General features: G+C 46.9%; 1 protein-coding gene across 2 annotated transcripts in view; it reads right to left on the bottom strand.

Moving 5' to 3' along the window:
- Nucleotides 1-21,789, bottom strand: part of TLN1 (talin 1) — a 136,082-nt gene that overhangs the window by 42,787 nt on the left and 71,506 nt on the right. For both annotated transcript variants that reach the window (XM_067464710.1, XM_067464711.1), the window contains 14 exons: nucleotides 19,791-19,957; nucleotides 17,340-17,468; nucleotides 17,044-17,157; nucleotides 14,357-14,470; nucleotides 13,149-13,283; nucleotides 9,905-10,033; nucleotides 9,657-9,759; nucleotides 6,687-6,895; nucleotides 6,389-6,508; nucleotides 4,561-4,758; nucleotides 4,225-4,364; nucleotides 3,971-4,064; nucleotides 3,757-3,846; nucleotides 2,705-2,827 (listed from right to left, as the gene is read on the bottom strand). In XM_067464710.1, the coding sequence (XP_067320811.1) occupies nucleotides 2,705-2,827; nucleotides 3,757-3,846; nucleotides 3,971-4,064; nucleotides 4,225-4,364; nucleotides 4,561-4,758; nucleotides 6,389-6,508; nucleotides 6,687-6,895; nucleotides 9,657-9,759; nucleotides 9,905-10,033; nucleotides 13,149-13,283; nucleotides 14,357-14,470; nucleotides 17,044-17,157; nucleotides 17,340-17,468; nucleotides 19,791-19,957 (1,865 nt within the window). The remainder of the gene's footprint in view (nucleotides 1-2,704; nucleotides 2,828-3,756; nucleotides 3,847-3,970; nucleotides 4,065-4,224; nucleotides 4,365-4,560; nucleotides 4,759-6,388; nucleotides 6,509-6,686; nucleotides 6,896-9,656; nucleotides 9,760-9,904; nucleotides 10,034-13,148; nucleotides 13,284-14,356; nucleotides 14,471-17,043; nucleotides 17,158-17,339; nucleotides 17,469-19,790; nucleotides 19,958-21,789) is intronic.

Below are 21,789 nucleotides of genomic sequence, written 5' to 3'. Positions count from 1 at the left end.
TTTCTCACACTTTATGGAGAACAAAGTGCTCTGCTTCCTTGGAGACTAGGACGCAATGGAACAATGGCTTCAAACTACAAGAGAGGAGATTCCATCTGAACATGAGGAAGAGTGGCACAGTTCCTGACTGTGAGAGCCGTTCAGCAGTGGAACTCTCTGCCCCGGAGGGAGTGTGGTGGAGGCTCCTTCTTTGGAAGGAGCCATCTGTCGGGGGTGATTTGAATGCCATCTGTTGGGGGTGATTTGAATGCAATATTCCTGCTTCTTGGCAGAATGGGGTTGGACTGGATGGCCCATGAGGTCTCTTCCAACTCTTGGATTCTATGATTCTATGATTCTATGAGTATGTGCTGTGTGCTTTGAGATCTTTCTCTGCTCATGTGTTGGAAGAGATGTAGTGACTGAGTTTTCCCTCTCTGAAACCTTAAAAGAGATGGGCGTTAGAGTAGGCCTCAGGCCCAGTTCTTTACTATGAAGAATTGTAGTTAGTTTTTGTGCCGTCACACCCAGACACTATAAAAAGTTAAAATAAAGATGCGCTTTTTTCTTTATCCGGGTGAACTGCAGGTGCCTTACTTAGAAGCTTAGGATTCTCAGCAACTGAGGCCAATCCAGATTTGAACATCAAACAGAACATTTATTTTTCAAAGTCCTTGACAGACTTGGCACAGCTTGATGAAGTTACAAACACAAGCAGTCAACTTGTGAAATTATATAGATGTTCTTTCCTTTTTCCTTCAGCTGCTGAGTTAACTTTCCCCCAACGGTAGAAAAATCCTGGGATTCTTTACCCTAACCCTGAGCTGCTTTTTTAAGAAAGAGCAGGTCTTTCCCTATCAAAGCTCAAGATTAGTTTGGGGATGAAGTAATAGAGCCTCTCTCAATGGCAGAGAAATCCTGAGATATTCTCTGCCCCAGCGCCGACCTGCTATCTCTAAAAAGAGCAGGTCTTCCCCTATCTGAGCTCAGCACCGGTTTCAAAGGCAAGAGGGTAACCATACTCACAATAATAATAATAATAATAATAATAATAATAATAATAACAACCTTTATTTGTACCCCGCTACCATCTCCCGGAGGACTCGGCGCGGCTTACATGAGGCCAAGCCCAAATACAACAGTAAAAACAACGACAACAATACAACAAAATGAAATCAAAACAAAGCAAAGCAATAACAAAGCAAAGCAATAACAGCTGCGCCCGTACCTTGGGAAGTCTGACTTGGCCACGGTAGTCCACGCTCTGGTTACATCCCGTTTAGACTACTGCAACGCTCTCTACGTGGGGTTGCCTTTGAAGACGGCTCGGAAGCTCCAACTAGTCCAACGCTCGGCAGCCATGATTTTAACAGGAGCGGAGCGCAGGGAGCATACAACCCCCCTGTTGCGCCAACTCCACTGGCTACTGATCTGCTACCGGGCTGAATTCAAAGTGCTGGCATTGGCCTTTAAAGCCCTAAACGGTTTCGGCCCAAGCTACCTATCTGACCGCATCTCTGCCTATGAACCCACCAGGACTTTGAGATCTTCCGGGGAGACCCTGCTCTCGATCCCGCCTGCTTCTCAAGCTCGGCTGGCGGGGACGAGAGATAGGGCCTTCTCGGTGGTGGCTCCTCGGCTGTGGAACGCCCTTCCTACGGACATTAGACTGGCACCATCTCTAATGGTATTCTGCAAAAAGGTGAAGACCTGGATGTTTGTGCAGGCGTTTGAGTAATTGAGTGCAATCTGGTAATGGAACATAGGAATGGAACAATGGACGACGAACCTGGACTACGCTTGGATGATGAGAAGATTGGGCACGGTTGTTTTTTGTAATAATTGTGTATTGTAATTGCTTATTGGTAATTTATGGATAATGTGTTAAGTCAATTGTTATATGTTGTATGGAACCACTGCTGTTTCTACTGTTTTTACTGTTTGTGAACCGCCGTGAGTCGCCTTCGGGCTTGAGATACAGCCGTAGAGAAGCAAAGTAAATTAATAAATAAATAAATAATAACATTAACAAAACACCACGACGCATTAAAATCTATCGCAGGGCCAAACGTAATAGTTAAAATTAAAAATATGCTGGGCATATTTTTAATTTTAACTATTAAAGAGTTAAAATTAACTGCCTAGCTTGACCACAAGCACATCCGAGGCTTTTTCTAAACTGAAGAAGGCAGAAGAGCTTCTCCAAAATGGAGTTCTCATCCCCAGGAAAAAGGGCGGTCTCTGGACCAAAGAGATACTTTTTTAAACCAATAACAGCAAAAGGCTTTTGCAGGCTGGCTTTAAGCCCCTGTTAATAGTTAACTTTCAGGGTGCTGCTGAGACTGTAGCAACCCTGGGAGAAATGCAAAAGGAAGGTATTTCATGCAACTAAGGGGCAATGCAAACCAAGCTCCTGGAAGACGGAACAGTCCTTATTATTGTAAATATATCCTTCGTGATTTTTTTAAGATTGGACTTTGCATCTTTGCCTCCTAAGCTCTGGATTCTTTACAGCCACATCACACGGCACTTCACGCTCTGCTCGCTAATGAACTGAATGCTCAACTTTTGTATCCTGTTTGTTTTTGGATGCTCTGCTGTATATTTTGGGGTAGTTTTTCCTAACAGCCTCTTGGTCACATTCCTCGTGCAATGGGCACCAAACACAACACAGCACAGCACGTGGGGGACAAGAAGGAATCGTGCCCTTCCCGCACTTCCTTACCTGGGCAGCGGCTTCAGTGAAACCGCAGAGAGCCTTGGAGGCGGTGCTGATGGACTCGCCAAACTCGGGCAGCTTGCTGTTCTTGGCATTCTGGGAAATGCCCGCCATGGCCTCCCCCAGGACCTGCAAGAGGAAGAGAGGGCATCAGCTGGCCGGCCGTGGGGTTTGGCTAAGGGCCACTTATGGAAATACATTCCAAGGTGATGAATTCCATGCCCAAGCCAGAGCAGGACATCCCCTGCAAGGCTCACCACAATGGCAGCAAACACAGCTGCTTTGTGTGTGACAACCTGGCAGCTGGTGGATGTCTTCACAAAGGGACCCTCACCCTCAACAGGGAGTTCTTTCATGGTTTGGTCTCAGCAAGGGGAAAGTCTAACTATCTGGTTACAGTCACATCCTGATTTTGGTTTAACTCTCAGTTTACAATACCTGGTGCTCCAAAAAGTGTTCCAGAGGCCAGGACTTTTGGCCAGACAGAGCCCAACTTCCATTTCTCCCCCAAGGTGACCTTCCGACACACCTGGGACCCTCTTGTGACTTGGGAGAGCTGCCTTTGGACCCCTACCTTGCCCCTGCCCTGAGGAGGGGGGTCTCAATCCAGAAGGACCCCAGGCAAAGCAAGAGCCACAAATAATCCTGTCCTGGCCAAACCAGAGCCCAACTTCAATTTCTCCCCCAAGGCAACCTTCCGCCACACCTGGGACCCTCTTGTGACTTGGGAGAGCTCCCTCTAGACCCCTGGCTGGCCCCTGCCCTGAGGAGAGGGGTCTCAATCCAGCAGGACCCCAGGCAAAGCAAGAGCCACAAATAATCCTGTCCTGGCCAAGCCAGAGCCCAACTTCCATTTCTCCCCCAAGGTGACCTTCCGACACACCTGGGACTCTCTTGTGACTTGAGAGAGATGCCTTTGGACCCCTACCTTGCCCCTGCCCTGAGGAGGGGGTCTCAATCCAGAAGGACCATAGGCAAAGCAAGTGACACAAAAAACCCAGCCTTATGGGCCACCCAAGAGACAGGGAGGTGCCTCCCCCCCCCCAACACACACTCACCTTGGAGTTCTCCATGACACTGTCCAGGCAGTTGAAGTAGGACATGTCATTGACCGCCTGAGTGGGGTTCTCCAGAAGCTCTCGCACAGTCTAGAGGGCAGCGGGGAAGGAAAGAGAGCGGTCAGCAGACCACCAAACCCTGCTGCTGAGGACCCCTTAGCCTCATTTCCTCCTAGCCAACCTGGGCAAATGTAGCCCATCCCACCCACATCACCTCCAGCTCTCTCAGGGCGTTGTCACACTCCTTCTGTCCTGGCGCTTGCTGGGTGCACATGGTGATCAGCTGGTTGATGCTGTCCGTCACCGCTCTGCAATGGTAGTGGGCACCCCATGAGTCCCCTCTGGGCAGAATGGCTGGATAGTTTTCTCAAGCCAGTGAAGCTTAGCCATTCTCCTCCCCCCACAAAAAAGGGCTCAGGAGAGACCCCCCAACTCTGTCCCACCCCACGTTCCAGCAGAGGACTCTACCGAGCAGCGGCTGCCAGTTGGTTCTTGAGGTTGGGGGCAGCAGGGTCAGCCGAGAGGGCCTTGGCGGCCAGCAGGAGCTTGCTGGATGACATGGAGATGCTCTTCAGGTTGGAGACCACCTGGGCCTGGGCTTCCTTGGACTGTGGCAGAGGAGAAGAGAGAGGATCAAATGGTCACGCGCTGGAGCTGGTTGGGACACTTGCCCCCTGGCACCCCATCCTCCATACTTAAACCAAACATCTCCATCAACCCAATTGACTGCCACCGGTAAACCCTACCCAAGGAGACCACCCAAGAGACCCACCCCCCTCGGCCACACCAAGGAGCAGCTCTCACCGGGGACTGGCCGGCCATCTCCACGCCGGCCTGAAGGAACTCATTGAAGTCTTGGCCAAACTTGCCGGAAGCCTTGCCCAGGTCCTGGGCGGTGCCTCTTGAGGCCTGCACCAGCTCATTGGCGGACTGGTTGAGACCAGCTGCGGCCTGGTTCAAGTGGCTCTGGGCCTCCTGGAAGTTCTTGGCACTTGGTGGGAACTTGGGTGGATGGGGGGGGGGGGGAGAAGAGGACAGAAAAAGAAGATAAGAGACTCTGCAATGGTCTGGAGGTGAAGCAGCTGGCCATGCCTTCAAGTTGGTGAAGAAGAAGCGGTCGCATACTGGGCTGCTGACTACTAGGACTTGCACTGCAGGAACCATGGCAAAGATGACAACACCAGGCACCTGCATCACCACCCCAAACACAACATCCTCACCAAGCTATACCCACCTCAACCAGAACCTGCAATGAAACTATGACCAACACCCTGGTAGCCTGGAACTAAAGATAAACCCAACTGGACTTTTCAGGGGAGGAGGACACAGAGGACCTTGGTGGCTTTGGTGGGTTGGATGGACGCCCTGAACCACAAACTCAGACATTGCCCAGTTCTCTAGAACCTAAACACGGTCAGTTGTCCAATAGGAAACCCACTGTATGATACCAGGGAGGGCTAGAAGGCCTTGGCAGAAATGCTTCTGGGGAGCCTGCCAATTAGAGTCCTGGACAAGACCGCCTCCAGGAACCTAACCCAGAGAAAGGGCAGCCTCCTGCATTCCGAGGGACAATCACTCAAGGTCTGCAGGAGTTCACCTGTGACTGAAGAGGAAGACATGCAAGGCTGGGGGTGTTTGGCTTTGCAGCATTCCTCAAGGGGAACGGCCTTCCTCTCTGGCCCTTCCTCTCACTCCCTTTTGCTACCTCCTCCCATCTCCTTATCTCATTCTTAATGTCTTCTTTTTTTTTTTTGGAAAATTCACCATAATCTGTCCATAATATTTCTAATATTACAATGTAATGCAATAGAATACTAATACTAATAATAAGATATTATAATTATATATTTACATTACATGTAATAGGTTCTTGTGGGTTTTTCTCGAGGCATTTTCTCCTGACGTTTCGCCTGCATCTATGGCAAGCATCCTCAGAGGTAATGAGAGGATCCTCATTACCAAGCATCCTCATCCTCCACAGGGAGGAGGGAGCAAGCTTGTTTTCTGCTTCCTTGGAGACTAGGATGCGGAACAATGGCTTCAAACTACAAGAGAGGAGATTCCATCTGAACATTAGGAAGAACTTCCTGACTGTGAGAGCCGTTCAGCAGTGGAACTCTCTGCCCCGGAGTGTGGTGGAGGCTCCTTCTTTGGAAGCTTTTAAGCAGAGGCTGGCTGGCCATCTGTTAGGGGTGATTTGAATGCAATATTCCTGCTTCTTGGCAGAATGGGGTTGGACTGGATGGCCCATGAGCTCTCTTCCAACTCTTTGATTCTATGATTCTATGATTCTATGAGGATGTTTGTCATAGATGCAGGCAAAACATCAGGAGAAAATGCCTTGAGATCATGGCCATATAGTCCGAAAAAACCCACAAGAACCTAGTGATTCCAGCCATGAAAGCCTTTGACAATACATTACATGTAATATTACTAATAATATTACAATATAATCGTATAATACAATATAGTAATATCTAATACTAATATTATACTATTCTAATAATACAATGTATTGTATGTATATATATCTTGTTAGCTGCTCTGAGTCCCCTTCGGGGTGAGAAGGGCGGCATAGAAATGCCACAATAAACAAACAAACAAATAAATAACTAAGTGGAGGGTTACTCACCGATTCAGCCAGGAGCCTCTTGCTAGCCTCGCCGATGGTGCGGATGGCGGCGTCCACATCCCGTTGCCCTGGCAGGCAGTTCACGCAGCGGTTGAGGGCCTGAGAGACGGCCTTGGCCACCTGAGAGAGGGAGAGAGGGAGACACCCACCCATGGGGTTCAGCCTCCCATTCTGGGTGGGAAGCACTGCCCCACTCACCGGGCGACCCCCATTGTGCCCCAGCAAAAATGGCCTTGCATCTGGCGGGGGGTCACGGTCAATGAAGGCAAGCCAGACTCAACTCCTGCCCTCAACTCACCTGTGCCAAGCGCTGCTGGCTCTCCGGGTCTCCCGGTTTGGCCACGGCCTTGCGGGCCTCCTCAATCAGGTTGCCGGCCTTGTCCATGACGTCTCCAGCGCAGTCCAGGACGGCCGCTTGCACCTGGGGGTCTTCCGTGTTGGCCGCTACGCCGCGTGCCGCCTGGCTGAGGGAGCGCAGCGCGTGGGCCACATCCCGGGCCGCGATCCCTGCAAGAGGGGGAGGACGAAGAAACAGAAGATCGAGGGAGAGCCTGACCTTAAGGCACACATGGGCAAACTCTGGCCGGCACTCCAGGTGTTTTGGACTTCAGTGCTGCACCTCAGAATAGATTCACCTTGCTGAAATCACCAGAACGGCACACAGGCTGAAGTCTTTGTAGTTTATTAAAAAATAAAAGATGAAAAGTTTAAAAAACAAGTAATGTTCCAAAGATCAATAAAACATAATACTATAAAGCAGGATTCCAAGAGGCACCAATGAAACAAAGTCCCGTGAGAGCATGACAAAATCCCAAGACCATGGACACAAGAACTGCAAGATAATCCAGGCAAACGAGCACAAGCTGCTTGGTTGAGCGAGAAGTTGCTCTGACAAAGGTTTGTTTTCAAACACACTGCTTAATACCCTTTGCAATACATGAAAGCATTTCTTTGGCCTCAGACCTCCTTCTTGTTGGCTATTCTCACACTCCTTCGAACTCTGAATTCCAAATGGTCAGCCCAATCTAAGACTCCCGTTTCATCAAGGTCAGGCTGCTCGTTAGTGTCAGCCTGGTTGCCTTCCTGCTTACTATCAGGCTGAGAACTCTCCTCCTTTCCTGAGTCAATTTGCACCTGACTAGTTTCAGTATCAAAAACATCCTTCCCTGCTGTGGGAAACTGAACTTGCACACCTTGCTCCTCATTGTCTACAACAGGAACATTTTGAACCTGATTGTGAACCTGAATCCCATCATCCTCATCACTCTGAGATGCCATCTGAGTCACAACACTATCAGTCTGTGTCTGTGGTTCCAGCTGAGTCACAACACTCAGCTCTCACAATTCCTAACAGCCTAAGTTTATTTTTAAAATAATTTTGATTCACATTTTCAATTGATCCTTTACATAAAATTATGTAGGGAAATAAATAGGGTGTGAGGGTAGGGTGAGGGGGTGAAAAAATGGGTAGGGATTTGATAGGGTTAGGGAAATGGAAAGAGAGGGTCAATAATGGGGAGAGGGAAGGGGGTGGAAGATGGTTGTAGCTTCCGTTCTTGTCCTTTGAGGTTTTGTTCTCCTTTGAGGAGTATTATCCAGTCTCTTATTCCCTATTCTTTTTTCTTTATCTATATAAATAAAAATGTAATGTTCATTTGTGAAATTAACATAACTCAAAAACCACTGGACAAATTGACACAAAATTTGGACACAAGACACCTCTCAGGCCAACGAGTGACCAGCACTCATAAAAACACTGGAAAATACAACAGAAGAGACTTAAAAAGCCAAAAAACAAAAAAAAATGCGCAAAACCACATATATACACAAACACACATATATATACACATTTACACAAATATATACAGAAATATATACACACATATATGCACACACAAAACACATACACAGAAAGGGGGAAGGAAGGAAGGAAGGAGAGAAAGAGGGAGAGAAAGAGAGAAAGAAGTAGAGAAGGAAAGAAAGAAAGGTAGAGAAGGAAGGAAGGAGAAAAGGAAATAAAAAAGTGAAAGAGGGAAGGAAGGAGAGAAGGAATGAAAGAGAGAAAGAGGGAGGGAGGGAGGGAGGGAAGGATGAAACCAAAGAGAAAAGAAAGTGAGAGAAAAAAACAGGTAGAGAAGGAAGAAAGAAGAAGGGAAAGAAAAAGAGGGATGGAAGGAAAGAGGGAAGGAAGGGAAGGTTGGCCACAGCAGAGCTAGTGTGTGTATGTGTGTATATATTTGTGTGTGTGTGTGTGTGTGTGTGTGTGTATGTATGTATGTGTATATATATATATATATATATATATATATATATATGTATATGTATATGTACATGTACATATATATTGATAAAGAAAGGTTAGGGGAAAAGGTAACGTGGTAGAAAAGAAAAAAAGTTTTTCACATGTAAAGTAGGAGAACAATAATAACAGAAAAAGTAATACTCAAGTAATACTACAAAAAAAGGGAAAAAAACCTGATAAAAATGATTTTAAAAAGATAAAAATAAAAGTCCTGGTGACTTCCATCCAATCCTTTGCAGTTTCAAAATTATGTGTTCTATAGTGTTCTGTATTATTGTATTACATCGTGTTCTGTATTGATTTTAACATAATAAAACTTCCTTCTTCTTACATTCCCTTTAATAAGAGTTTTATGATTCTTTAATTTTTTTCATTTCTTCATATTCGTCCATCAGTGACCAATCTGTCTGTTTAGTTGGGTTTCCCGAATTTTCCTTTAGTAGAAAAGTTAATTTGTCCATGTCTTTTATTTCCCTTATTTTCTTTAACCACTGATCAATTCCTGGTGTTTTCCCCTATTCTTTTTTCAAGTTCCTAAACTAACAGCCTTGGAGCCCCCAGTGGCGCAGTGGGTTAAAGCACTGAGCTGCTGAGCTTGTTGATCGAAAGGTCACAGGTTCGATTCCGGGGAGCGGCGTGAGCTTCCGCTGTCAGCCCTAGCTTCTGCCAACCTAGCAGTTCGAAAACATGCAAATGTGAGTAGATCAATAGGTACCGCTCCGGCGGGAAGGTAACGGCGCTCCATGCAGTCATGCTGGCCACATGACCTTGGAGTTGTCTACGGACAACGCTGGCTCTTCGGCTTAGAAATGGAGATGAGCACCACACCCCAGAGTCAGACATGACTGGACTTAATGTCAGGGGACTACCTTTACCTTTAAACTAACAGCCTAAGTTTACCCATGCCTGACTAAAGTGCTAGTGACGAACGTGCTGCAACCCACCTGCAGAGGAGGCCTTACGTACCTGTGTAGTTCTCATTGCCCTGGGTCACCTCTCCCAGCAGCTGGGCAATGGCCGAGCTGACGGCTTTGGTGCTGTTCCCAAGGTCCTGGGCCGATTTCTCCATCTAAGGCAGGCAAGCGGTCAGAAAGGGGTCCGCTAAGTCCCAGGAGACACCCCCCCCCCCCCGGACTTCCTCCCCATGGTTCAGCCAGCCCTCGTGTCCCGCACAAGCTCTTCATCTTCATGCCAATGGCAGCCCCTCTGCTCACCGTCTCCCCCGGAAGGGGCTTCAGCTTGCCGTCCCGGGCGGCCGCCTTGGCTTCCTGCAGGTCCCGCTCCAGGCTCTGCACCAGGCTGAGGGCCGAATCGATCTCCAGGGGCCCACAGGCTTCCTGGGCCTGAAACAAAGACGCAACATTCTTAGGATTTTATTGATTTCATAGAATCATAGAATCATAGAATCAAAGAGTTGGAAGAGACTTCATGGGCCATCCAGTCCAACCCCATTCTGCCAAGAAGCAGGAATATTGCATTCAAATCACCCCCGACAGATGGCCATCCAGCCTCTGCTTAAAAGCTTCCAAAGAAGGAGCCTCCACCACACTCCTCAAGGGGCAGAGAGTTCCACTGCTGAACGGCTCTCACAGTCAGGAAGTTCTTCCTCATGTTCAGATGGAATCTCCTCTCTTGTAGTTTGAAGCCGTTGTTCCTTTCCGTCCTAGTCTCCAGGGAAGCAGAAAACAAGCTTGCTCCCTCCTCCTCCCTGTGGCTTCCTCTCACATATTTATACATGGCTATCATATCTCCTCTCAGCCTTCTCTTCTTCAGGCTAAACATGCCCAGTTCCCTAAGCCGCTCCTCATAGGGCTTGTTCTCCAGACCCTTGATCATTTTAGTCGCCTTCTTCCTCTGGACACATTCCAGCTTGTCAATATCTCTCTTCAATTGTGGTGCCCAGAATTGGACACAATATTCCAGGTGTGGTCTAACCAAAGCAGAATAGAGCATGGGGAGCATTACTTCCCTAGATCTAGACACTATGGTCCTCTTGATGCAGGCCAAAATCCCATTGGCTTTTTTTGCCGCCACATCCCACTGTTGGCTCATGTTTAACTTGTTGTCCACAAGGACTCCAAGATCTTTTTCACACGTACTGCTCTCGAGCCAGGCCTCATTGTCCCCCATTCTGTATCTTTGCATTTCATTTTTTATGCCAAAGTGGAGTATCTTGCATTTGTCACTGTTGAACTTCATTGCGTGAGTTTTGGCCCTTCATCTCTCTAATCTGTCAAGATCGTTTTGAATTCTGCTCCTGTCCTCTGGACTATTGGCTCTCCCTCCCAATTTGGTGTCGTCTGCAAACTTGATGATCATGCCTTCTAGCCCTTCATCTAAGTCATTAATAAAGATGTTGAACAGGACCGGGCCCATTTATTTATTTGCTTCATTTGTATATTGCTCTCTCTCAGCCCGTCGGCGACTCAGAGTGGTTTAGAACCAAATCAGTATACAAAGTGCACAACATTAGCATTTAAAACAGTAATCATGATAACTACATCAATATAACAATACATCAATATAGCATCAATACATCCATATAACGAATCCATCACGTCTCATCAGTAAAGTCATAATCCGATCTCCTTGTCCATTATTCCATGTTCCAATAGTCAATCAATTAGTTGCACTGCTTAATTAAACGCCTGTTCAAAGAGCCAGGTCTTCACTCTTCTCCTGAATGCCAGTAGGGAGGGGGCCGATCTAATGTCTGCAGGAAGGGCGTTCCACAGCCGAGGGGCCACCACTGTGAAGGCCCTGTCTCTCGTCCCCGCCAAGCGCGCCTGTGAGGCTGGCGGGATCGAGAGCAGGGCCTCCCCGGACGATCTTAATGTCCTAACTGGTTCATAGGGGGTGATGCGTTCGGACAGATAGGTCGGGCCAGAACCGTTTAGAGCTTTAAAGGCTAAAGCCAGCACTTTGAATTGTGCCCGGTAGCAAATTGGCAGCCAGTGAAGCTGGCTCAACAGAGGAGTGGTGTGCTCCCTGAGTGCCACTCCTGTTAACAGCCTGGCTGCCGATCGTTGGACCATTTGTAGCTTCTGAGCAGTCTTCAGAGGCAACCCCACGTAGAGAGCGTTGCAGTAGTCTATACAGGATGTAACCAGTGCGTGGACTACTGTGGCCAAGTCAGGATTGGCTAGATTAAAAGGACGCCTCTCTCCACGTCCATCCATCCATCCCCTTTCAAGGCAATGAGACTTGCATCCATCGTAGGATCTCAATTACACTTTTTTTATTCCAACCTCATCCAGGGTTTTATCATTTTACCTCGTCCATTTGGCCTGTCCACTGTGCCTGATTTCATGCTATCTCAATTTGCTTTATTTATTTTATTTTGCTACTGTATGTATTTTATTCTGATATAATTTTTGTTGTCTGTTTTTTGCAATTTTTTTTGTTGCATTGTATCTTTGGGCGTGGCCTCATGTTAGTCGCCCCGAGTCCCCTTTGGGGAGATGATGGCGGGGCATTAATAATAATAATAATAATAATAATAATAATCTTTCTCCCCTTAATCAAACTAGACAAGCTGACACCCTTTCTCCTTGGGCCATCACAAGAGGGCTTCAGAAATAAAAGGAGGGCAATTAGGAATATGGGAACCAGATTGCTCTAAGACAGCATTTCTCAACCTGGGGGTCGGGACCCCTGGGGGGGTCGTGAGGGAGTGTCAGAGGGGTCGCCAAAGACCATCAGAAAACACAGTATTTTCTATTGGTCATGGGGGTTCTGTGTGGGAAGTTTGGCCCAATTCTATTGTTGGTGGGGTTCCGAAAGCTCCCAAACGCCAAGTGTACTTTCCCTACACTCCACCAATGTCCATATTTAAACATATTGATTTTCATGCCAAGTTTGGTCCAGATCCATCATTGTTTGAGTCCACAGTGCTCTCGGGACATAGGTGAACTACAACTCCAAAACTCGAAAGCCTTCCAGCATTTTCTGTTGGTCATGGGAGTTCTGTGTTCCAAGTTTGGTTCAATTCCATTGTTGGTGGAGTTCAGAATGTTCTTTGATTGCAGATGAACTATAAATTCCAGCAACTACAACTCCCAAGTGATGGAACCCTCAATCCCCCTCAATCCCACCAGTATTCGAATTTGGGCGTATTGGGTCTTTGTGCCAAATTTGGTCCAATGGATGAAAATATATCCTGCATAACAGGAGCAAAATTACAGTTGTGAAGTAGTAATGGAAATAATTTTATGATTGGGGGGGTCACTACAACATGAGGAACTGTATTAAGGGGTCCCGGCATTAGGAAGGTTGAGAACCACTGCTCTAAGAGGTAGTCATTCAAAGAGGAAGAAGGAGAAGAAGCCCCCCCCCCCACCACCACCACCAATGGGCAAATGCCTATCTCTGCCTTGAATGGCCAGTGGAGATGCCATGGGGATGCCCAGGGAGGCCAGGCGCTGAGCAGAGCCAACCCTTCTTAGCGGTGCCTCTTACCTTCTGAGCGGCGGTTCGCAATTCGGCCAGGGCCCCCGCCAGGTTCTTGGCGCATTGGCTGAGCTGCATGGCGGAGGCCTGGTCTGCAATGGTGGGTACCGTGGCTTTGGCAGCTGCCACCATCTTTCCTCCCGGCTGCAGGGAAGGAAGCAGAAGGGGAAACCGTCAGGAGGACCATTCCAGGAGCACAGAGGAAGTCCTGGACCATAGCCTTGCAGGCACAACTCAGGACAGTAATAGAATTCAACAAACAGTTATATAAACATGTTGTACTGTTCAACTTCACAGTGATATCAAACAATATTGTGCAAATTTTGGTACAGTTCCTTTGATGGAGATACCACTGAGCCAAAAATCTGTATCTCCTGAGGAGATCAAATTCTCAAGTGTATAACTTTGTAAGTAGGTTCTTGTGGGTTTTTTCGGGCTATAGGGCCATGTTCTAGAGGCATTAAATGCCTCTAGAACATGGCCCTATAGCCCGAAAAAACCCACAAGAACCTAGTGATTCCAGCCATGAAAGCCTTCGACAACTTTGTAAGTACTTAAATGTGTTGTAACTTATGGTATTTAATGGATATGATCAACAAATATTGTTGTAATAACAAGGGTGAAGACTTAACTAATTTCTTAATGTGTAAAATACTTTAATATTTAATACTTCTACAAAATAATCATTTTTAACATAGTAATTTTCAAACTCTCATAGGCACATTTCGTTCCTTTGATGTAGATACCACTGAGCCAAAAATCTGTATCACCTGAGGAGAACAAATTCTCAAGTGTATAACTTTGCAAGTACTTAAATGTGTTGTAACTTATGGTATTTAATGGATATGTTCAACCAATATTGTTGTAATAACAAGGGTGAAGACTTAACTAATTTCTTTGAGTACATTTCAGTATAAGATGTTCTATACGTATGCAACTGGAGCAAAATATTGATTTATACATTAATTTCAGTCCACCAGAAGAAGGCCTGAAGTAGGCCGAAGCCGGTCGTGGACGGCTGATCTATAAGCTACTCAACATAAGAAGATACGACTGTTCCAAAATGTGCACAATATTGTTTGATATCACTGTGAAGTTGAACAGTACAACATGTTTATATAACTGTTTGTTGAATTCTATTATTGTTTACCTTATATAAGTGGTATGAAGTGTATGCACTTCATTCAGGAACCTATTTATATTATATTACAACTCACCTGCAGGAAGTTCTGGCTGGCAGAGATGAGGGAGAGCTGGGCGCTGGGGCTGTCCGGCTGGGCCTGGCTCCCACGCACCCCCTGCACCAGCATCGGGATCTGCTCGGCCACCACCTGCGGAGAAAGGAGGATGAGGAAGGGGATGGGGTAGCCCCAGAAATATGGGGAAGTCACTCCAAGGAAGCAATATGGGGAGCTCACACCAAGGATGCAATATGGGGAAGCCACTCGAAGGAAGCAATATGGGGAGGTCAAGAATGCAATTTTTTTTGGGGTCAGGAGCAACTTGAGAAACTTCAAGTCGCTTCTGGTGTGAGAGAAGTGGCCATCTGCAAGGACGTTGCCCAATGTTTGATATTCTACCATCCTTGTGGGAGGCTTCTCTCATGTCTCAGCTGGAGCTGACAAGAAGGAGCTCAACCTGCTCTCCCTGGATTTGAACTGCTGACCTGTTGATCAGCAGTGCTGCTGGCACAAGAGTTTAATCCAATGATGGGCATCCTTTTGAGCTTGGTGTGTCAAAATTTGTCAAAAACCCGACCATAACTTGGGTGGGGTGTCAACTTTGAGAAAAAAATACATGTAATTTTGCAATATTTATAGTTTAAATAAGAAAAAATTTATATTCCATGCTGAGTTATGGAGTGAACAATGCTCAAACATGCAGATGTTAAATTTGTAGAGCCTTTTACAAATTTAAGGATGGAATTAGATTGGCTCTTATAAGGTGTATTTCTCTGTATGCGGCCGCATGTGGCTGCATGTCATCAAAAATAGCCATGTGTGTCAGTGCTGACACGCATGTCATAGGTTCACCATCACGGGTTTAACCCATTGTGCCACGGGGACTCCAAAAATGCAATATAGGGAGGCTGCTACAAGAAAGCCATATGTGTGGTCACTCCAATAGAGAAAAAGGAGGGACTCCAACAGACAGCATCCTTTGCAACAACTGAATATAACGTTATTAAATGTTTTAGATGCTTAATATGTGCTGACTTTAATTTAATTTAAACTTAACTTTAATGTTAATTTTAAATTAAATTTAAATTTAAACTTAACTGTGGCACAGCTGGCTGGGAAGATCACTACTGACCAAAAGGTCATGAGTTCAAAGCCAGCCCGGGTCAGAGTGAGCTTCTGACCAATTTGTGTAGCGTGCTGTCGACCTTTGCAGCCCGAAAGACAGTTGCATCTGTCAAGTAGGAATCATAGAATCAAAGAATCATAGAGTTGGAAGAGACCTCATGGGCCATCCAGTCCAACCACCTGCCAAGAAGAAATTTAGGTACCAGTTATGCGGGGAGGCTAATTTACGATGCCATAAAAATCTCCAGCAAGCATGCAAAGAATGAGGAAGTACTTCATCAGTGTCACAAATAGACGGTGAAGCGACAGCTCCCCCGGTGATCAGAATACCCTCATGAAAAAAAAAGCTGGAATGTTAAATAGCTTCCGTGTGTCTATCTATATATGTTGTGTGTCTATAGCATTGAATGTTTGCCATGTATATGTACATTGTGATCCGCCCTGAGAAGGACAGAATATAAATACTGTAAATGAATAGAATAGAATAGAATAGAATAGAATAGAATCGAATCCTGGAGTTGGAAGAGACCTCCTGGCCCATCATCCAGTCCAACCCCATTCTGCCAAGAAGCAGGAATATTGCCTTCAAAGCACCCCTGACAGATGGCCATCCAGCCTCTGTTTAAAAGCCTCCAAAGAAGGCGCCTCCACCACCCCGGGGCAGAGAGTTCCACTGCTGAACACCACACATAATGCTTGATAATAATGAGACGCTAATGATGTTGTTTTTATTGCTTTTGTGGTGTTTTATACTGTTTAATGTTTTAATTTGTATTATGTTTTTATATGTACTGATTGGTTAGAAACCGCCTTGAGTCGCTGATTGGCTGAGAAGGGCAGTATACAAATAAATAAATAAATAATATAAATACTGTAAATAAATAGAATAGAATCCTAGAGTTGGGAGAGACCTCATGGGCCATCCAGACCAACCCCATTCTGCCAAGAAGCAGGAATATTGCATTCAAAGCCCCCTTGACAGGTGGCCATCCAGCCTCTGTTTACTGGGATTGTACGTGTTTTAAAGCATTGAATGCCTCTGTTGTAAGCTGCCTTGAGACCCTTCGGTGGAAAGAAAGGCGCAGTATAAATAGAGTAAATAAATAAACAAACAAACAAACAAATAGGCATCGCTGAGCAAGACATGCGGTCCACCTCCAAAGTTCAACTGATTGCCCCCCCCCCCCAACCTTGAGTCTGGCCCAGGGAACCTTTGCTAACGAGAAACATGCTGAACCTCCCTCCCTACCATTCCTCAATCTCCCCCCCCCCCTTCCCACAAATTTCCCATAAGTTACCTTAATTGTTATTATCCCCATTTATGTAAATTTGCCCATTTGAAAATTATAATAATAAATATTTCAAAAAAAGAGAAAGAAACACACTGACCCTGGCGATGCCCCTTGGCCAAAACTCTCTTCCCTCTGAGAGCAAGATTTATGGTCTGGGAAGCTGAGAGTCCAAGGTGACCCTGGGCCAGCCCTCCCCATGCACTCTGCCTTGCAGGGCTGCCCTGCTTCAGTGAAACCACCCCACTGCAGGCCTCTGACAAAACTGGGGTGAGGGGGCACCCCCTCCCATCCCTTCCTCCTGCTCACCTTGCAGCTCTGGGCCAACTGCTGATGGGCAGCCGGGTTCTTGTTGGTCGTGGCAGCGTGCTGGGCAGCGGCAATGGTCTGGGTGGCGGCAGCAGCTGCCAGTTTGGCCGCATGCTGAAAACAGGGATGTGGAGAGCAAAAGAGGGGGAAATTAAGTCATTTTGGGGGGAGGGGGCACTCAGGTCAGCCTCAGCCGCCGAGGCCGAGGGGAACGGTCTCAGGTGAGCTTAAAAGGCTCACCTGCCGCTGGGTCTCCCGCCTCCCACCCATCCCAGGATATAACCCCCGACACGGACCTCCAGCCTGTGGACCAGCTTCTTCTTGATGGCGTTCTGGGCTGCTGCGTTGGTGGCCATCCGGAGCCCTTCGGCCGCCTCCCGCAAGCGCTGCTGCTGCTCCTCGCTGTCCGGGTGGGCCGCAGCCCCCTTTGGGTATTGAGGATGACCAGTCACAACAGCCTCCCTCTCCCGCTCACCTTTGCACCCATGCCCACTTCCATCCCCCTACCCCAAACAATGGGGAACAAACCAGGTCAGGTATGGGCCAACTTCGGCCCTCCTCCAGGTGTTTTGGACTTCAACTCCCAATTCCTAACAGCCAGCTTGCCCATGCCCAAGCTAGAGTTACCTATGCCAATACCCTGTGATATTGTTGCAAGTTCGAAGCCCCTAGTTGGTGTGAGCTGCCAACTGTCAGCCTAGCTCATTGCTTACCTAAGCAATTCAAAAACAGCTTTAGCTGTGATTAGAGAAATTAGGTACCGCTAAAAGCAGGGGAGGTGTTTTACAACGCTATAAAGAAAGAAGTTCAGAAAATGCTGGGCGATCAAAAGGAAGAAGCAAGTACTGACAGCTTTTCGTCATAGAGGATAGAGCAACATCACCCCTTGGACTCGAGCCCAACCTTCCATGGCACCTCCTTCTGTTCTGTCTGTCTGTGTATTGTCTACACAAAGCAGCATTGAATGTTTGCCGTGTATGTGTGTTGTGATCTGCCCTAAGCCCCTTTCAGGGTGAGAAGGGTGGATTATAAATAAAGTATTATTATTATTATTATTATTATTATTATTATTATTATTGCCCTCAAGATGAGGGAGGACGCAATCTATAGGTAGCTATTCCATCCCATCCCATCCCATCCTTAATCTCAAATTCACAGATTATCTGGCCTCATATAATCCAGTTTACAGCAGAACACCTGGAATCAGACCCTGGGATATAGAACCGATCTGGAAGGGTCCTCAGATATCTCAACTCCCAATTCCTAACAGCCAGCTTGCCCATGCCCAAGCTAGAGTTACCTATGCCAATACCCTGTGATATTGTTGCAAGTTCGAAGCCCCTAGTTGGTGTGAGCTGCCAACTGTCAGCCTAGCTCATTGCTTACCTAAGCAATTCAAAAACAGCTTTAGCTGTGATTAGAGAAATTAGGTACCGCTAAAAGCAGGGGAGGTGTTTTACAACGCTATAAAGAAAGAAGTTCAGAAAATGCTGGGCGATCAAAAGGAAGAAGCAAGTACTGACAGCTTTTCGTCATAGAGGATAGAGCAACATCACCCCTTGGACTCGAGCCCAACCTTCCATGGCACCTCCTTCTGTTCTGTCTGTCTGTGTATTGTCTACACAAAGCAGCATTGAATGTTTGCCGTGTATGTGTGTTGTGATCTGCCCTAAGCCCCTTTCAGGGTGAGAAGGGTGGATTATAAATAAAGTATTATTATTATTATTATTATTATTATTATTATTATTGCCCTCAAGATGAGGGAGGACGCAATCTATAGGTAGCTATTCCATCCCATCCCATCCCATCCTTAATCTCAAATTCACAGATTATCTGGCCTCATATAATCCAGTTTACAGCAGAACACCTGGAATCAGACCCTGGGATATAGAACCGATCTGGAAGGGTCCTCAGATATCTCAACCATCTCACGAGACAGTTGAGATGGGAATGTTGCAAACTATCCAAGACTGTCTTCTCTGAATAGACCTCAAAGACGCATATCTCCATAAACCCATGGAAGGATCGGACAGATAGTTTTCTGAGATTTCAGGTTCAGAGCCAGCATTCCCTATTCAATGTTCTCCCATTTGGTCTAGCATTGGCACCGCGAGTTTCTGCAAAGACGCTAGCACCCCTGATTGTCTATTTCAGAGAAAGGGAATTGTGTTTGCACCCCAATCTGGGTGAGGAATGTGGGCAGGCTCATAGCCACTCAACCACTTTCCCCTGACCTTGCTTCCCTAGTGAACTGCCTTTCAGGAATGTGGCCTTCAGACACAGATTGCTCATTTTCAGGACTTAAAATCTCAGAATCTCCAGTGTCATCAGAATAACTTGCAGGCCCAGAATCCCCAGAGAAATCAGGTGCAGGCACAATCAAAGGCTGAAGCACAACGTGTATATAGAGAGCAACAAGGGGCAGAGGGAACCCTGTGGGGCATGTCTCTCATCTGGTTACCTGCCACCGTTTCTTAGAGCCACGTAACTCAAGGTGTTTAGCTTCCTGCCTGGACTGAACAGGTCACTTCTCCTTCCTTTCTTCCCAAAAGCCTTTAGTGCTTTATTAGCCTTTGTTTACGAAGAAACATGAACTTTCTCTTTGCACCCCTATCTGGGCGAGGAATGTGGGCAGGCTCATGGTCCCTCAGCCACTCCCCGCAAGCCTCGATCCAGCCCCTCCCGGCACCTGGGACCCCTTCTTTCTCCTCGCCCTCCCTCTCCCTCCCTCTCCCTCCACCCCAGACCTTGGCGGCTTCCACCATCTTGGCTGTGGCGTCCGCTAGGATCTTGGCTGCGCTGAGCAGCTTGCGCGAGTTCTCCAGGTCCGTCTCCCCCTCGGCATCGGCCTTGATGGCATTCACCAGGTCAGAGGTGGCCTGGGCCAGGATCCGGGCCTGACGCACCATTTCCCCTAAGAGAGGAGAGTAAGGAGTAACTCAGAAACAGAGTCATTGGAAGAGACCCCCTGAGGGCACCCAACCCAACCCCTGACATGTAGGAATAGAGGGAGAGCCCTACTCTATGTACCCATGTTTTACACTCCTGGTTTATGACTTACTTGTCTGAATGAATCTCCCCTTATGAACCTGCTAGGACAGTGGTTCTCAACCTGGGGTCCTCAGATGTTTTTGGCCTTCAACTCCCAAAAATTCTAACAGCTGGTAAACTGGCTAGGATTTCTGGGAGTTGTAGGCCAAAAACATCTGAGAACCACTGTGCTAGGACTTTAAGATCATCCGGGGAGGCCCTGCTCTCGATCCCACCTGCATCACAAATACGTTTGGTGGGGACGAGAGACAGAGCCTTCTCAATGGTGGCCCCTTGGGTTTGGAACGTCCTTCCTGGGGACATTAGATTGGCCCCCACCCTCTTAACATTCCAGAAAAGAGTCAAGACCTGGCTGTTTGAGCAAGCGTTTGAAAACGCAATATAGAAGACATAGGAACTTGGAACGACTGGATGGATAATGTTTTTAATTAGGAGACAGAAATGGCTTATGTTTTTATTACTTTTGTTTGGTTTTATACTATGTATTAATGTTTTAAAAGTTTTATGATGTTCTTGGGCATCGAGTCGTTGCCTCTGTAAACTGCCCTGAGTCGCCTGAGGGCCGAGAAGGGCGGGATACAAATATAGTAAATAAACAAATAATTATGTTATTAAAAACTCTGAAAATGAAATTAAAATCTGGTAAAAGAAAAAAGACAGCACAATACAAAACTTAAAAAAACCCAATTGATGAAGGGCTAGGAGGCATGATCATCAAGTTTGCAGACGACACCAAATTGGGAGGGAGAGCCAATAGTCCAGAGGACAGGAGCAGGATTCAAAACGATCTCCACAGATTAGAGAGATGAAGGGCCAAAACTAACGAAATGAAGTTCAACAGTGACAAATGCAAGATACTCCACTTTGGCAGGAAAAATGAAATGCAAAGATACAGAATGGGGGACAATGAGGCCTGGCTCGAGAGCAGTACGTGTGAAAAAGATCTTGGAGTCCTCGTGGGGAGGAAGGGGAACATGAACCAACAATGTGATGTGGCGGCAAAAAATGCCAATGGGATTTTGGCCTGCATCAAGAGGAGCCTAGTGTCTAGATCTAAGGAAGTAATGCTACCCATTCTCTATTCTGCTTTGGTTAGACCACATCTGGAATATTGTGTCCAATTCTGGGCACCACAATTGAAGAGAGATATTGACAAGCTGGAATGTGTCCAGAGGAGGGCGACTCAAATGATCAAGGGTCTGGAGAACAAGCCCTATGAGGAGCGGCTTAGGGAACTGGGCATGTTTAGCCTGAAGAAGAGAAGGCTGAGGGGAGATATGATAGCCATGTATAAATATGTGAGAGGAAGCCACAGGGAGGAGGAGGAGGGAGCAAGCTTGTTTTCTGCTTCCCTGGAGACTAGGACGCAAGGGAACAATGGCTTCAAACTACAAGAGAGGAGATTCCATCTGAACATGAGGAAGAACTTCCTGACTGTGAGAGCCGTTCAGCAGTGGAACTCTCTGCCCCAGAGGGAGTGTGGTGGAGGCTCCTTCTTTGGAAGCTTTTAAGCAGAGGCTGGATGGCCATTTGTCAGGGGTGATTTGAATGCAATATTCCTGCTTCTTGGCAGAATGGGGTTGGACTGGATGGCCCAGGAGGTCTCTTCCAACTCTTTGATTCTATGATTCAATTAAATAGTAAATACATACACACAGACCCCAATCCCACCCACCACCCCCACGGCCCACCCCC

The sequence above is a fragment of the Anolis sagrei genome, chromosome 2 (assembly GCF_037176765.1).
Source record: "Anolis sagrei isolate rAnoSag1 chromosome 2, rAnoSag1.mat, whole genome shotgun sequence".
Lineage (NCBI taxonomy): Eukaryota > Metazoa > Chordata > Lepidosauria > Squamata > Dactyloidae > Anolis > Anolis sagrei.
The sequence above is the reverse complement of the archived record's forward strand: the minus strand, read 5'-3'. Positions and strand labels throughout refer to the sequence as shown.